The sequence below is a fragment of the Fopius arisanus genome, unplaced genomic scaffold (genome assembly GCF_000806365.1).
Source record: "Fopius arisanus strain USDA-PBARC FA_bdor unplaced genomic scaffold, ASM80636v1 scaffold00049, whole genome shotgun sequence".
In the NCBI taxonomy this organism is placed as follows: Eukaryota; Metazoa; Arthropoda; class Insecta; order Hymenoptera; family Braconidae; genus Fopius; species Fopius arisanus.
This window is the reverse complement of record NW_011887788.1, coordinates 293,146-309,124: the sequence shown is the minus strand read 5'-3', so window position 1 is coordinate 309,124 and position 15,979 is coordinate 293,146. Positions and strand designations below refer to the sequence as shown.

Here is a 15,979-nt window from a genome sequence, read left to right as displayed (position 1 = left end):
GCGTTTACGTGTTGGACGTCAGTACTTTATCATCAATTGTCTTTATTTTTTTCGATCTCTTTTTCCGATTTTTGTAATCAGGGGTACGTTGTGTGCATGACCAACGCGCATTGTGCGTCAATAAACGCGAATTCATAATCGACCTGATTCGCTAATAAAAAAATTTATCAGAGTAATCTCTTCAGTGTCGATTGATTTAATGTGTACATAGACAGGAAAAAATATATAATTATTAATGGATGACTTGGGACAGACATCCTTTGAATATAGTTCTGATAAAAGCAACACATGATTGAAATAGATTTAATGTTTGTTTCCGGCGATTTCTCTGAGGTGCCCAACTTTCCTCGACCGCACGCGATAATTATCCAAACACTGTCGTTTTGATAATGAAACACTCGCATTACAGTTGCAATCTTCATATTGAACTGAATCGGTAATTTATGCGCGTGGACATTAAGTGAAGTGGTATCACCGTTAATGTAACACTTGATCGTCAAGTTAGCAGGCATCAGAGTTGCTTCGTTTCACCGGGTGTTTATTGATTAGCGGTTGTGCCCAATAATCCTTCAGTACTCGCAAAATTTCTCTTCTATCCCAAGAACACCAGGACTGGCGTTATCGTTACTTTCCCTGTCGCAGCTAATTAATGTCGTTATTTTATCGCGAAGTTGACTGCAACAATAGCTGTCTTCCTTTTTTTGAAAGCGATACGATTGAAAATTTTCGATAACTTTCATGAGTGAAATCCTAGAAAATCGTTTAAAATAAATAAAACACTCGAATTCTTAAATCAGTCATTTCACAAAAGTCATGACCAATCCGAAAAATTACAATGGAGTTGTCACACAAAATTTCTCGCGTCGCGCACAAATATCAACCCACCGATTGCTCATTAACTCGCGCTAATGATGACCCACAGAAAAAAATGATTGAACCAATCATCTCTAATAGTCCCGACATCCCAAAGCCCTCAAAACCTGCCTGAAACAAAACCAATTTCCCATCCCGAACGTGTCATGAATGACAAGTCAACACTCCTTGACCGAAATGTATTCCACAATCTTGAAGTGTAATTCCCCGCAAAAACAGCGCCGTAAAAGAAAAAAAAAAATCTATCTGCACGAATTGAAATGAAAACCGCAGGGGTACGAAATGATGAGTGTAACAGGAGGGGGTTGTAGGTGGTATGGGGTGGTAGGAGGTGAATGGGGGGTGTCGCAACAGCCGGTATGCGAGAGAAATGAGGACCTGATCCCAGTTCGTTATCTTCTTCCCAGGGGCGTATATAGAGAGTCCCTAAGTGGTTATATTTGCGTAGACGTAATGGGGCAAGTTGGACGGTCGAGTATACGCGGGGTTTAAAGGTGCGGGGAGAGTGTATGCAAGAAGGGGTGAGAGGATGTAGAATAGTTGAAGGTGCAGAGGGGGTGGTAGGGTGGTGGGGTGGTTTCAGAGAGGGATTGTAGCAGTAGAAGATACAAGGGACGGAGTATAAAATTAGTTCAATAAAGGAACACCCACGCCCTCTGCGGAGGCGTCCTCTTCATTCCTCAATTGGTCTCTCTTCCTCTGTCGTTGAACAGAATTTATCTCACACCTTTCTCCGTCACCTTCTTCCTCAACATCCTAACGATACACGCAGCCACCATCGCTTCAATCCTGCAAATTTACGCTGGTTACCGTGTACGAGAACGAGGTACATCATTGTAGATTCGGCGAGTGCCGACGCGAAAATTTGAATAAAGTCAATAGAGGACGAGGCTCTCAGCTATTCTGATTCACCTGATTGCTTCATTCATCTCAACAATTGATGGCAAGATACCGGCGTGGAATTTCATTTTTTTTTGGTACTCAGCGTCTGATGTGTTGTCTTTCATCATAATAATGAGATCCGTCTGACGGAGAAGTCCGCGGAGGAATGAGAGATACGTGTGGAATCCTCGAGCACGCCTTTTAATCGCTATCAAAGACTGATCAAGATCATAAACTCAGATGCTGCGGTTATAACTGTCGCGAACCGGGGGGACCAGTTGGATATCAATTAAACCGTCGGATACACGTCAGACGTGAAGTGGTACTCTTTCATCGGGAGTATCCCAAAAAAATGAACTTCTCATTAAAAGAAATCGAGGGCAATTTCACCCTCTAACTCCGTCTTTTGGGGGAAACATCAGACCAAATTCTCAAATTTAGATAAATTGAAGGGTTCAATTGAGATGATTAAAATCTAATAAGAAAGTTTGTTTTATGTTTAGATTAGAGTCATTCTCATTTATCCCAACGTCATCTTCTGCATTGCCTCCTTCATTTGAGTTCCATCGTTACTCTCAATGGCTTTCAGAAGTCAAGCTGTCGCTACCCAACCAGTTTCACAACTGTAACCCATAGTCCGACTGAAGTGTACCACCAAAAACCCTGTGTATTTTCACCACCACCTGCATTCACGTTAATTAATTCCAACTATTTACTCAGCTGATTCAAGCATAATATTTGGCCGGGTGGAATTTTTCAACCCCCACAAACCACTAGCCAACGGCTACCGGTGGATTCTAACGTTGGAGATGGAATTGAGTCACGTGATTCGAGGGACTGGAGGGATATTACGTAACGTGAGGTCCATTCAATTTCCTCTGCAGATGTTTTCACTGCTCGGCTTTTAGTTAGTGGGAAATTTAGACGAGCACTTCCCTGATATTGCAGTAATCAACGCATCACCGGGCACTCTCAGGTAGTGAATAATGTAACGCAATACTTGGATTTATCCTACCTCAAAAATCGACAATTCGCGGACGTTCGATAATTTTTATTTATTTATGAGGCTGGTATGTTGTTCAAATCGACGACGATTTATACAACGGGAATTAAGGTAGGCTGTTAGACAGCACCTGTGACATCAGTCCATCAACTTAGTCAAAGTATTCCACGAACTACATATCATTACAGGATTCACGTTGCGGGATTAATGATCGCGGGAGTCCGTTTTTCCGGAAAATTCTCACAAGAAACACCACCCAGGTGCCTCCCAAGGTAATCGGACCTAACGAGGAAGTTGGCAACGCGACGTGCAGCGAAACTGAAAGCAGTAAGATATCGGGAAGACCTGTTTATTCCGGATTAGGGATTGAAATAGAAAAAATGAAGTCTAATCGTTCCAACGGACCTTCTGCCGTCCATTCATTCTTCGAATTATAATTTTCCGTCGATTGCAAATCGAATCCGGCGTTTTGCCATTATTCAAAAAATCGATAATTGAATCAATTTAGTTTTAGTCGCGTATCGATCGGCGATTATCCGCGGTATTGTCGTGATTAATGATAAATTGTTCGATCATGAGAATTGGATGACTTTTTCCAGTATAAAAACCCGGTGTTTTCTGATAAAACCGTGGACTGGTATATCGGTGGAGATAGCAACACCACGGGAACCGGTCGTTCGTGACTGTTTTTTAGTTGTTGGTGATTTCCAATTGAATATTTTTCACTCACACGTTTCGCCACCATTTCACGGCAAGGTCGAGGTACATTCAACTGGTGAAATAAAAGTATCGAGTGAGGAACAAGCGATTTCTCGTGTTGATCTGGATGTTATTAATGATTCATTTTATTTTCATACTGGGCGAGGGCTTTTTACGTGCCACGGGCTTTCACGGGAGTGGATGACTGGAACTTTCTGAGTGATTTCGAATTGAATAATTATACTGAGAGAAATTTTCATGGTCACCTCTACTATAAGGGAATAGTCAAAAAAATTAGAATTACGACGACAGGAATATATAAACTTAACTAGAAATTATTGATCATTAAAAATTGTCATTTTCAAGTGATAGTGGGTTAACTGTCCACTTCAAAGAGGCAAAATTTATTTTTATTTTAAGGCCCCACAGTTGAAAATCCTCAGTATTTTAGACTCGTTATCCTGTCGTCATTTAATACAGAACAAATTGTAATTGTGATATTAATTGTGAGAATGTCTTCAGAGGTGAGACCTTCAGCGCAATTAGGAGTTGTCAACTCACTGTTCATTTTACGTTTAATCAAACATGATTATTATATTCGAATCGTAAATCAATTTGATCTACTTCAGATTTCATAGATGTATTGAAATCGAACGCTACTTTCTATCCACTTGCACAATGCACTCTTGACCTTGAGAGAAATTCATTAACATTGCATTGTATCAATGAGACAGTGATATTGATTATGTATTTCGATAATATGTCAATCATCAATCACGATGTTGATTATTATAATGAGCATTGATACCCGGGTTGTCTCGGCTAATTAGAGATTCTAAAATGCATTTGGTAGTGGGACAATGGATTGAGTGTTCCGGGGGTTTATCGGTGATCTCCGCGAAAAAGTAAATATAAATAATGAAAAAAGTGTACGTAAGCATCAAACGGGCGTAAGACTCATTTTCCTAAGTGATCGGTGTAACCTCACACCGAATATCGCAAAGTGGCTGGATTGAAGTCGTGAAAAAGGAGGGGAAAATACTCATTCCCCATCTGTACTTTTCCCGATCATTTATGAGATCCAAACTGCGAAAGGGAACGGGAAAAAATTTGAAAAATTGATAGGCCCCAATCCCATTATGTCTGCAAGGGAGAAACCGAGTAGATTGACGAATTCCATTACATCAGTCCACTAAAACCGATTTCCATCGAATAATTGAATTTTCAATCGAAGTGAAAGAAATATTTCAACAGTGAAGGTTCTGGGCGTTTAAACACTTGAGCCGAATGAAAATTCACATTGGGAATTCAGATGCAACTGTCGCGGAAAATTTGAAAAGAAAAAAACGATGAAATTTCCCACGAGCGGCGGAATAATAATGAAAAAGCAGTTGGGAGGTCTCTATTATTGAATAAACCGAGCTCCAACGTAACGTTTCATCCTCAGCTCTCGTTTGTCTCCATTTTATCAACGTCAGGACCGCGGAAACCCAACGCTGAGAGGGCTTATTAATTTTTGCCGGTTGGACGCGTCCAGTTTTCGTTGAGAACGAAGGGGACACCATAGAACCCGACGGAGAGGCTTGCGGTCAATTAGTCTCCCGTGGGATTTTAAAATAAACACTCGTTACTGGTACTTAAAACAAAAAGCCCCTGTGTTTAATTAAATAAACTCGGACGTACTCTGAATTACTTGCGCTACGTTTTCCGCGACATTCTCGACTCCATTGCCCTCCCCCCATCGCTCCTTTGTGATACATTTAATGCATGTATGTACAGCCTATTCTCATTTTTTTAATCACGGTATTATTTGACTTCAATTTTCTGTTGAATGGGTTGAGGCAGTTTTGGGGAGAGAATTATCCGGGCACTCGGGCGTTCAAATATTGTGTTCATAAAGGTTTGATGGGTCAGTTTGAAGTTGGATAGCTCGGGGATTTAGCAGTGCCAGCGGATTGTCGGATTTTCTACTCTATATGCCTCATTAACATGAAATAAATGCGCTGGAGAGGTGGTTCGGTAGAATCAATCCCACTCGGTCGTTATTATCGGGATAAAATCGCACTTGGAGGATTGGAAAACGAGTTTTTACGCGGGTGTTGTACATTGCTCGAACAAAATTGAAATTTGCTGTGTGGAAAGCCTTTTGAAAAATTACAACGCTGTTCAAACTAAATTTTTTATCACTAATAATAATAATCTGAAATATTAACGGAAATTTTCGGAATAATTCAGTAATAATCTAATCGATAGTCCGAGAGTCGATGCTCATCAATGCAATTAGGATGAACTGTCGCATTCCGTAATCCACTCTCTCCTCGTAATTTTACACATTGAGATTGGAATGTCTTCTACATCTCTAATTATTCGAGGAAAGTGATTACTCAAGTGAGGACGGCGGCGCCAGGAAACACGAGTGAATAAAAAATAATATAAATAAAGCGAATTGAGCACTTGTCAAATAGAAAGTTTCGCTTGTATGTGTCTATGTTTATGCATTGCAAAATAACGAGATTACTTTTACTCGTATGCGCTAAAAAAAATTCCACATCTAAAGGCGGCGATTCGATTACTGGAAAATTTTTTGGACAACTATTTTTGTTTCAGAAATGTGAGAGATCGAAAGTTGCGAGTTACGCTTGAATTCGATAAATTCGTTTTGCCCCGTCAGTTTCCGTCAATGCATTCAAATGAATAATCATCAAATCATCTTTTTTTTAATAGCCAATTATCGCAATAAAATAATATGTATGCGTATTTTTTTTTTGATTCGCTAATGGCTGCGGCACTAATTATTCACCTCAATCCATATTACGATAGTGATTTCCTTGGTTTCACTCATCTTGACCATCTGGCTCTAATAAAATTTCTATTATCACACCATAAGTGATCGGCAGAATATTGGTGTCGATTATTTTATGGCAGCACGGAAAATCCATGAATTTCTATAGCAATCGACGGATATATCTAAATTTTATGAAGAGCTGTAGTTTAACCGCTTGACGAAGAATTTAATGATCTGACAGCTTATTACAGTTGAATTAAAATCATAAAATACATGATTATTAAAACGAGTGGACATCCTTCTTGATTATTGCACATAAATAATAAGCAAATGTATTGACGAATATTAGTCCATACTAATTGACCATTCAATTAATTGATCAGAGAATTAAATGGGAGAAACTGGGGAAATTAATTACTTGTGCACGTCATTTTTCACTATTACGCATTCAATTATTGATTTCAGGAATTGATCTAAAAATTCAGGTTAAATTCCGCAATGTTTACTAGTTTTAATGATCTAAGATTGAGTGTTCTGGTATGATGCGTGGGTAGGACTGGATGATGTCAGTTCATTCACCCATGACACTGAAAGTCACCGATTATCCGAGTTACATTTTCCGCAGATAAAATTACGCGTGTTAAAGGAATAATATTGACCCCGTGGCATTAGTATTCCTTTATCCACATCACCTCATTCTATATATCTCAGAGAGAACCGTTAATCATCGACATCCCACCGATAATCACCGCTCAACAATTGAATTCAATGTCGCCAAGGGAATAATTTTAAATCGTTATTACTGTCAACCCATGTCCGAACGAGCGTGCTAGTGAACTCGAGGATCGTGGAAAAAATATCAAGTTGAAAGCAATGAGGAGAGAGTGCTAGTGCATATAAGGAGAATCCTGATGCACGAGTATTCTCAGTGATGTTTTTCTCGTGGCCGATAGTCGCCCGTCGCGGACGAGCTCGGATATCATTATGAAGCCAAACGTAATTAAAGTCTTTAATTTTATCGATTTTTGGTTGAGTGAAAATGGTCGAGTGGTCGAACGAAAAATATTCACCGAATGCCAGTGAATGAAATAATATGAAACAAATAGCAGATGATTGATTATTGAAAAGTTTAACAAAGAAGATACGTCAGGCCTTATTCGATCGTCAATGCCTCGAGATTGGCAGAGTGTAATTGAGTAATTTCTCCTTCATTTCGAAGGATTTTTTTTCGTCTTTAGAATGATGGTTCACTCGTTCAAATCGTCCCATTCAATCAAGAGATATTGATGATCTAGGAAGGTCTACTTTTCTTCAATTTAACTTTATTTCAGTAATCGTTTGTGATGGATCGATTGGTGATTTCTTTCTGTTGCACAGCTGCTGTTACTGTTGCTCTGGTTGACGTCATCAGAGGCATTATTTTTCAACTAGTAAGTTATGGATAATTGGTAATTACTGAATTGACTAGAAATAACAAGATAATCACTGTTTCAGCCCAAAGAATGTGCTTATGAATTTCTTCAACTCCCTCCGTGAGAAAAAGGAGATGAAAAAACCACCGCCAATACCCGACATCCATCACTACCATCTGCATTATTATCCAATTCACGTGCAGAGTATTCATACATCAATGAAATCCCTGAAAGCCCCCGACAAACACGAACTGGAGACCATCCACACGTATGGGAAATCTGTATCCCTCCGGGGTTCATGCAAATTGTTTTTGTCACACGTGGTATTCACATTTTCAGAAACAAATTGGAGAATTATGGCTGGAGCGAGCAGGAGTACAGGTACATAAGTGATCCAGTTATTCATCATGTACCGAGTTTTCTCGAGACCTGGCCCATGTCAGAGTCGTTTATTCATCATCGCCCGGAGATAAGTGTAGAGAGTGTGAATGACGGGGTAAAGGCATTTAACGGTGAGTTGTTTCCGAAATTTAAGTATTTCGGATGGATTAATGTATGAAAAATATTTTTTAATCGCGAATTAGGTCAAGCGTAATTGAAAAAAATTTTGACCTTCATTTTTTTCTATTTTTTAACTTATTAATATTATTATTATTATTATTGTTAGCTTTTAATTAATTAATTTGTATTTGAAAAGTTCAGTGTTCCACTGATATTTAAATTAGAACAATGAGAAGTTCGATTTCTCACGCACAAATTGAATTTTTCAGATTCGCGTATAGGAAATTAATTTAGATTGAAATTTGTGAAACTTAGCTCTAATTATAGAGAGAAAAATTGGAATGAGTAATCTTACCTTTTTTCTCTACTGCAACATTTGTCCGTTTGGAAAGTAGTAGATCGTTATGGAGAGGAGACTGTGGGCAAATCCGGTGGAATTCTCGTTCAAGTGCCCCTGCATCAGCAAATCATCATCCAGCAGCCAGTGAAGACTGAAAAACCGAAGGAATCCCATCCACTCGTTGCTTTCCTCGAGAAACTACGTAACTTCAAAAATTCACTATTTCACTCCGCCGATAAAATCGATGAGAAATCAGAAGATTTCTCCGAGAAAGTCAATGCCTTCGTCGTCTTTAGGCACCCAAAATCCAGATTGTTGCGATAACACTTGTCACTCATTTTTTCACTTATTCACTTATTCACATTCACATAACACTTATCGTCCACATTAACTGATTAAAGATGAGATTGTTGAATAATGTTTATAAGTTCTGTTAAATAAATAAATTATTGTTGCACGGAAGAATCAGATTAAATGTCGTATTGATGGTTGCGGAAAAAATAGATTGTAATTATGACTGTGAATGAATTATTATTGAATTATTGGAGTTCGATAATTATTGAGATCATTGCAAATCCCGATAAGAAATTTTGACAGGGCTGTGGAAAATATTGTAACAGTGTGATTTTCTCGATTGAACTTGCGAACCGGGTAACAAGGATGGGCTGTCCGATAGAATGACTTGTTCAATAGTTAATAGGCGAGTAACGGTGCAAGAACCAGCACTGGTAGGGGAAGAAATAGAGAGAATACAAGACATAAATACAGTACACGCAGGGTTATTTAAGGGGCTATTACATTTTTATAGCTCAGATGACGCATGGCCTTGGTGGTGGTGTACTATATAAGCTAGCAACTCATGGTGTATCCAGTAGCGATTCTTTGGAACTCCTCCATAAACCAGAAAAGTATCTCCACAATTTCTTGTGTCGATCTTTTTTATTTCCACGATTCGAGTAATGAAAACCAGCGCAGACTTTTAAATCAAGCAAATTTGACAATTTCCAGTGAAAAATTAATTCGACCCGTGAATGAATTCATTACAATGATTAGTCGATTGGGAATTGAATTTAAAATATTTCTAATGGTGTGTAGCGTGATGGTTCTTAAAGAAAGAATTTGTTCTCTGTGAATTTCGCGTTATGATTTAGTAAAAATCGATAAGAATTTCAAACTAGGCCAGCGGAATTAACTGCGAGATTGACGATAACCAATGATGCCCAATAAAAAAGAAAAATAAATATTGTTTTATGATGTCAAGCATCTAAAACCCATCCATTTTGCTATTTTGAAATCAGTTTGACTGTAACAATCGACGACAAAAAAAAATCGGTTACTGAGATATTTTACACGGGAGTATAAAAATTTAGTTGAACAATGACGTTCACCTCATCGTACTGCTTGACATGCGGTAGAAAATATGAAATAAACAGTAACGAGGATTGTCTCGATCAGCCACACGGGAAACGATAACAAAACAAACGGCTGTGGTCGAGGGCAAGAAAAGAATTAAAACAAAAATAAAACCTTTCGATGCTCAGCCCAACGGGAAGATTTTCATTTCCATCATGGCATGCTGTTGGGCAACAACTGAGCGAGTCCGCAGTAGTATCAAACGATATTTTTTAATTGATCGCATTTTATCTGATTCTTCCGCTCCGATTCGGGTGTTTTCAATTCGTATCCAATTTATCCGGTAACTCGTACTTTATCCGGGGGTTTTTAATTATTTTATATGCCGATTATTTTCGGATTATCAACGATGCGGTGGTTCTGTTGCCAGAGCGTGGAGCGGATTGAGTTTTCAATTTTCATTTGTTTGAGACGTTCACACGTCTTTGCCGTTGATACGACTCGTAGTCGTGCTGTAGAAATCTTAATCTTCGGGACAACACGAAGTTATTTTCCCCAGTCCTCCGCTGCTTCAGGTCCATTCCGTCTCGTCGCGTTCCGAAGACTGATATGTCTTCAACACTGCAGTCACTTTTGTAAACATTTGATTGCGATGCAAGATTCCGTGACTGGTCGAGAATCCATGGTGGGGGTTAAAATTAGAGCCATATTTCAGGCATGCGCAGACGAGTCAATCACGACGAGTTTTTAATTTTGTTGTGTCCATGATTTTCGGAATATTTGGAAACGATGCGCCAGTTTCTCGGTGAGAGCGTGGAGTGGACTGAGATTTTAATCTTCATTTGTTTCAGACGGAGACAGGTCTTCTCCGTCGATTCGACTTGTTATGTCGTACTGCAGAAATTGAAATCTTCGGGAAACCACGAAGTTATTCTTCCTCAGTCCTCCACTCCTCCCTCAGGTCCGTTCCGTTCCATCGCGTTCCGAAGACTGAAATTTTTCCAGTACTGCACTTATCTTTATAGACAGGTGTGGCGCCGTGATTGGCCGAAAATTCATAGTGGGGGTTAAATTTAAGTCTCATGTCAGACATGCGCAGAGTGAATCTCAAGTTTTCAAATTTTAAAAAATTGTATTAGAAACTAACTCCGCGAGGGGTCTGTCGTCAAGGTCCGTGCGAGTTGATATACCTGCGTAAATCATTGCTAAAAATTCAGTAACGCGATCGGATCGACAGGGGCAGCATCGGGGAAAGGAGAGGAGCAGCGCAGGAGAATCTTGGAAAATAATATTCTAAAACCAAGAAATCTCAAATTCGCTGGGGAAAATGGAATTCGCTCCATTACCTTCATTCTTCGTATATGCTGCCAGTCTCTCTCGACGGTCCAAACGAGTTCATATCCCTGAGTGAATTTCTGATTAAAATTCAGTCATGCGGTGGAATTCACAGCACAGGGGAGAGGAGCCAAGCAGGATGGCCTTGAGAAATAATATTCTAAAACTAAGAAATCTCAAGATTACTGAATAGAGTTGACTAAACCAACCAAAGTTAACTGAAACTAACAAATCTCAATTTCGCTGGGGATAATACGCTTGGCTCCTTTACGTTAATTCTCCGAATATGCTGAGTACCTCGTGTCTAAAAATTCACGGGGATCGGATCTACAACGCGTTTAAAGAGAACGGAAGGAGCAGAGCAGGATGACCTTGGGGAAAAATAATATTCCAAAATTATGAAATTTTAATTTCGGTGGGATAAATCGATTTAACTTCTCTAAGTTAATTCTTTCATACGACGAAGGGCTCCCTCCATGATTCGCGCGAGTTAATATGCCTAAGTAAATTGTGTGTGAAAATTTATCCGACCGTCTACAGTGGCTGCACAACGAAAAGGATCTAAGGGGATATAAGGCAGAAGGGGAAGGAGTAGAGCAGGAGAAGCTTGGGGAATAATAATATTAACAAAGTAAGAGATCTCCAAATTTTTGTTAATTTTAAAATTTTATCTGTTTCAAAATATGAACGTACGAATCGCGCGATTATTCAACAAAAAATATAAGGGAATCTTGCTGTGAATCCGGATCACAATCCCTTGTTCGCATTTTCGAATAAAAATCCTCTAATAGCCGCAACGTCGAGGTAAATCACTCCCATGAAGAAACCAATTCTTCCGAATCCATTTCAAAGTGTCGTAAACAAAATGACTTGAGTTCTGAAATACATCGTTTGGTATTAATGATACCTGCGGTTTCACACGACTATCGCCTAACTACAAACCCTAACTTGTCAGCATACTCTGATTTATGTTAAAATCCTCCGGTCTAGTTTTACGACTTCCAGAATATGAAATTCGCTCGTGAAGGCATTACAATTCATCTCCACCGAAAGTAAATTACCTCGATATGAATTGATAGAATCCATCAGCATTCGATGAATTATCCTATCGGAATTAAAAAAATTTAGACCAAAAAATTTCAGGCAAAATTTTTTGCAAAATTATTTGATTTTTTTTGAAAAAAAAAACGGTTTGTCGATGGTAATTTTTTCCATTGTCAGCGGTAAATTAATTCGGCGAAAGTCGCGGCAATAAAATCAAACATCAGTGGTTAAACCGTTGGCGCCGAAAAAAAAAATGGTTGTCGTACTCGTCTCGCATTAACCACCGGCACTTTCGTTCTCAATTTCGCACATAACCATTCCAAACTACCCAGGGTACATATCCACTGGACATCCCGTGATTCTCGACGCGTTTGGTCTGTTACGATGAGGAGAGTCGGTTGGTTTGTGCGAATAATTAAAAAGTAGAGGATAAAAGGGAATCGGAAGGTCCAAAGCCGCAGCAACGAGAGATCGGCGTGTTCGTCCGAGGGAAAGAAGAAAATCTAATTAATTTCCGTAGCGCAGTGTATGCAAGCCTGGCTTTTTGCACTATATGTACATATACGAATGAGAGATGAGATAAAAGACGAGGAGAAAAAATGAAAACAGCGGTAAATGTTGTTTTAGGCTTTTATGCCCGTTACACACACGTATACGTGCCATTTCCGTGGAAAATTCGTTCTCTCAGGCGATGGCGGTGGATGAATAAGGACAGGAGGCCGGTGTCCAGGAGGCAACTCGGAAAGTCCGTGGATGAGGTGTGTGAGAGATGGAAACCGTTGGCTCGCGGACGCGGGGAACGAATTTAATTTTTTTTTTCCCCTCCCATCCGGTTTTTTTTCTTCTTTTTCTTTCGCTACTCGTCTCCACCCACTGCCGCAATTAGAAATGAGCTTACGCTTGACGTCCGAATACGCACGGAAATCAACGGACTACCTCGTTTCCTTTCCATCGTGTTTCGACGTTTCCATTTCGCCGATGAAATTAGGAAAAAACGAGGGGAGAAAGGAATTGGTGACAATCCGCATCTGCAATCAGTTCCCTCTGTCCTCGTGACTGATTGAAATTCGAGAATGATTAATTTATCGGGGACGAGGATAATGGGAGGAATAATGAGAGTTGATGATAATCTCGCTCACTATTTTTTCCATGAAATTTCCTGTGAATTTAATCCACCGAGTTATAATATAATCTGGTAACTAACAAATTGATGAAAAATTTTTTAAAATGAGAGAAATCTACACTTCCATTGAGAATTGTATAAAAAATGAGACATTCCAGAATTTGTTGAAGAATTATTTCGATGTCCTTGAAACATTGAATCTAAAGTTCGAGGATATTAAAAGGGAAAATAAGAAATGCCAGAGGAATTGGGATATTTTGAGAATAAATTGGATAACGCACGGGTAATTACCATCGGCCAAAGACGGTTTAATTAATCTAATTAACGGTGATGCAGCAAGTAGGAAGTTTGGGGGTAATTTCTTGAATTTGAGTGAGTAGAGTGTTTCTCACCATCGTGAGTCCTCGGTAATCCACTTGCCATCAGTTGATACGACACACGCCGTTGAGACCGCGATATATCTATATCACATTAGTCCACTACGGCAAATTGTACTCACCACAGTGGACTATCACTCGTCCTTTGATTAACATATTGCTTGGCGACGCTGCAAAGGACCCAAGCTATTCTCTCGTGTTACAATACGTCACTTTCGTGGATGAGGCTAGACGTTATTACAGAAATGGCACTGGCGGGTGGAGAATTTAATCAACGAGATCTTCCCCGTCTGACATCTTCGGGGGAGAGTTATTAAGCCTTTTGGCAAATATTGATATCCCACATCCTTGATCTTTTATTTTCATTCTCAATTGCATGGATGTCGGGATACGAGAGATTCTACGTGTTTTGTCAAATTCCAAAGCCCTTCCATTCAAAGCCAATTTTCAGTAATGCTCAGTGCTATAACTCAGGCCAAATGGCCGGGAGCATTACACTCGCGTTTCGATACTTTATTCAGTTCATAAAACGTGTTCCAATAAAGTATCGCAATACGTGCTTCAATTTTTGTCGGTTCGTCCTCTGTCTCATGTTTTCTTGTACTCTCGCATTTTTTTCTACTTTTCGCTGAAAAAATCGAAAATTCATGGACGCTTTCAGAGGGAAATTCTTTTGGAAGTAAATTTTGCTATGAATCAATCTATATAATTTTTTTGTCAGGATTTTCTTGTTGTTGGATAATCAACCAAAATTGACGATTTCGATTAATGTAGTCTATGCAATATTTTTATCGCAAGATATTGCATAATTTCTATTGAATAATCTAATTCGCACGTTCCATTACTTCAAGACCTGACGGTTTGCAAGAACTCGCCCTCTGTTCCTCACTTCCACGTACAAGACATGAATAAAACCTCAGACACAACCGAAGAAACAATAGGGAGAAAAAAAAAACAACAAACATCACCTTCCACAATAGGTTGGCCCGGTTGATAGTTGGAGTGCGGCCCGCGCCTTGGCCAATCAACTAATGACTGACACCCTTGTGAATCTCCCACGGGTCGTGTATCTTTTACTTCCCATTCTCGTTGTTACAATTTCTCCTCTCCCTCTAATACGAGAAACTTTTTGTATTGCCGCAGCGAACCGTTCGCACTCGCCAAAAATTATCTCCAAGTTTTTCCCCTCATTCCGCAACGACCGTGATTAAAAATTAATTAATGCGCAAGTCAAGTGGAATTCACGTGGAATCTCCGACTTGATTCGAGTCAATTCTTTGGCCAGAACAAAAGATTTTCTCTGTGTCCCGGATAGATCTCCTATATAACTCTATATAACTTTCTCGAGTGGAAATATCGATCTCGTCGGGCGTGCTCCAGCGATAATTCTTTAATTCGATAATTAATCAAGCCCTCTAATTGGACGGCTAATGGGAAACATCTACGAGGTTAAAAAGCTCGACTTCTGCGCTTCTGTTGCTCGCTCTCGGTGAAGATTGAGTTTCCATTCAGCTTCACGATCTCCCCCTCCTCATTTACCAACTGAGCTTGCATTTTGCGGTATTACTTACGTTAATCAACGCTAACCGATGGATTTTGGTGCTCCTGCTGGATGAGAATTTGAAACAATGTGAGGCAGTGCATTTTGATATTAAAAATGGTCATCAGAGTAATAGCAGGCCTCCCTTCAATTTCTCATGGCAGTGCTTGCAGTATCAACACGCCATCGGGGTTTATGGCATTGATGTGCAGGTCGTGGGCTCAATGCATCGGGGATTATATCAGAGTGATGATGACTGAGGATCCCAAGACACTTGGTTTTAACACCATGAGAATAATAAACTGCCTTTTTCATACTTCGAGCGTTGTGGGAATCCATCGAATACCGACACATTAGGCGGTATTACTTTTGGGATGATGGTGCTCCCGTGGAAATAATTGTCATTGCAAAAAAGAACGGATCAGGTGCATGCTTTTCATGAAAATTTCTCGCGCTAGGGATTTATTTTATAATGGGGGATAAAATCACCGAAACTCGAGAAGGCCGGACTCGAAGGAGATATGTCGAAAGTAAAATGTCGTCCTGCCAATTTGGAACGCAGGCGCACGAGCGGTCAATTAATTAGAAACAAAATAGCCAGGGACACGTCAATCTTATTTGACTCTGTAGATGGTGGGCTTGGGTTATATGGATTGCAATTCGAGTGAGTGGATATAAACTGGTGGACAGAACGAATGAGGGAGATTTGTTA

General features: G+C 39.6%; 1 protein-coding gene across 3 annotated transcripts; it reads left to right on the top strand.

Annotated features, from left to right (window-relative positions):
• Positions 1-7,132: 7,132 nt before the first annotated feature.
• On the top strand, positions 7,133-9,034 carry LOC105267654 (Phosphoribosylformylglycinamidine synthase 2). Of its 3 annotated transcripts, none has more exons than XM_011306653.1 (5): positions 7,133-7,238; positions 7,620-7,672; positions 7,737-7,922; positions 7,994-8,166; positions 8,425-8,599. In XM_011306653.1, the coding sequence occupies exons 1-5, from the start codon at positions 7,227-7,229 to the stop codon at positions 8,442-8,444; spliced, it is 444 nt and encodes a 147-aa protein (XP_011304955.1). In that variant the 5' UTR covers positions 7,133-7,226; the 3' UTR covers positions 8,445-8,599. The 3 variants fall into 3 exon arrangements, with proteins under 3 accessions (XP_011304955.1, XP_011304953.1, XP_011304954.1); XM_011306651.1 differs by having other exon boundaries at positions 7,134-7,238; positions 8,551-9,034; XM_011306652.1 differs by having other exon boundaries at positions 7,164-7,238; positions 7,574-7,672; positions 8,551-9,034.
• The last annotated feature ends 6,945 nt before the right edge of the window (positions 9,035-15,979 follow it).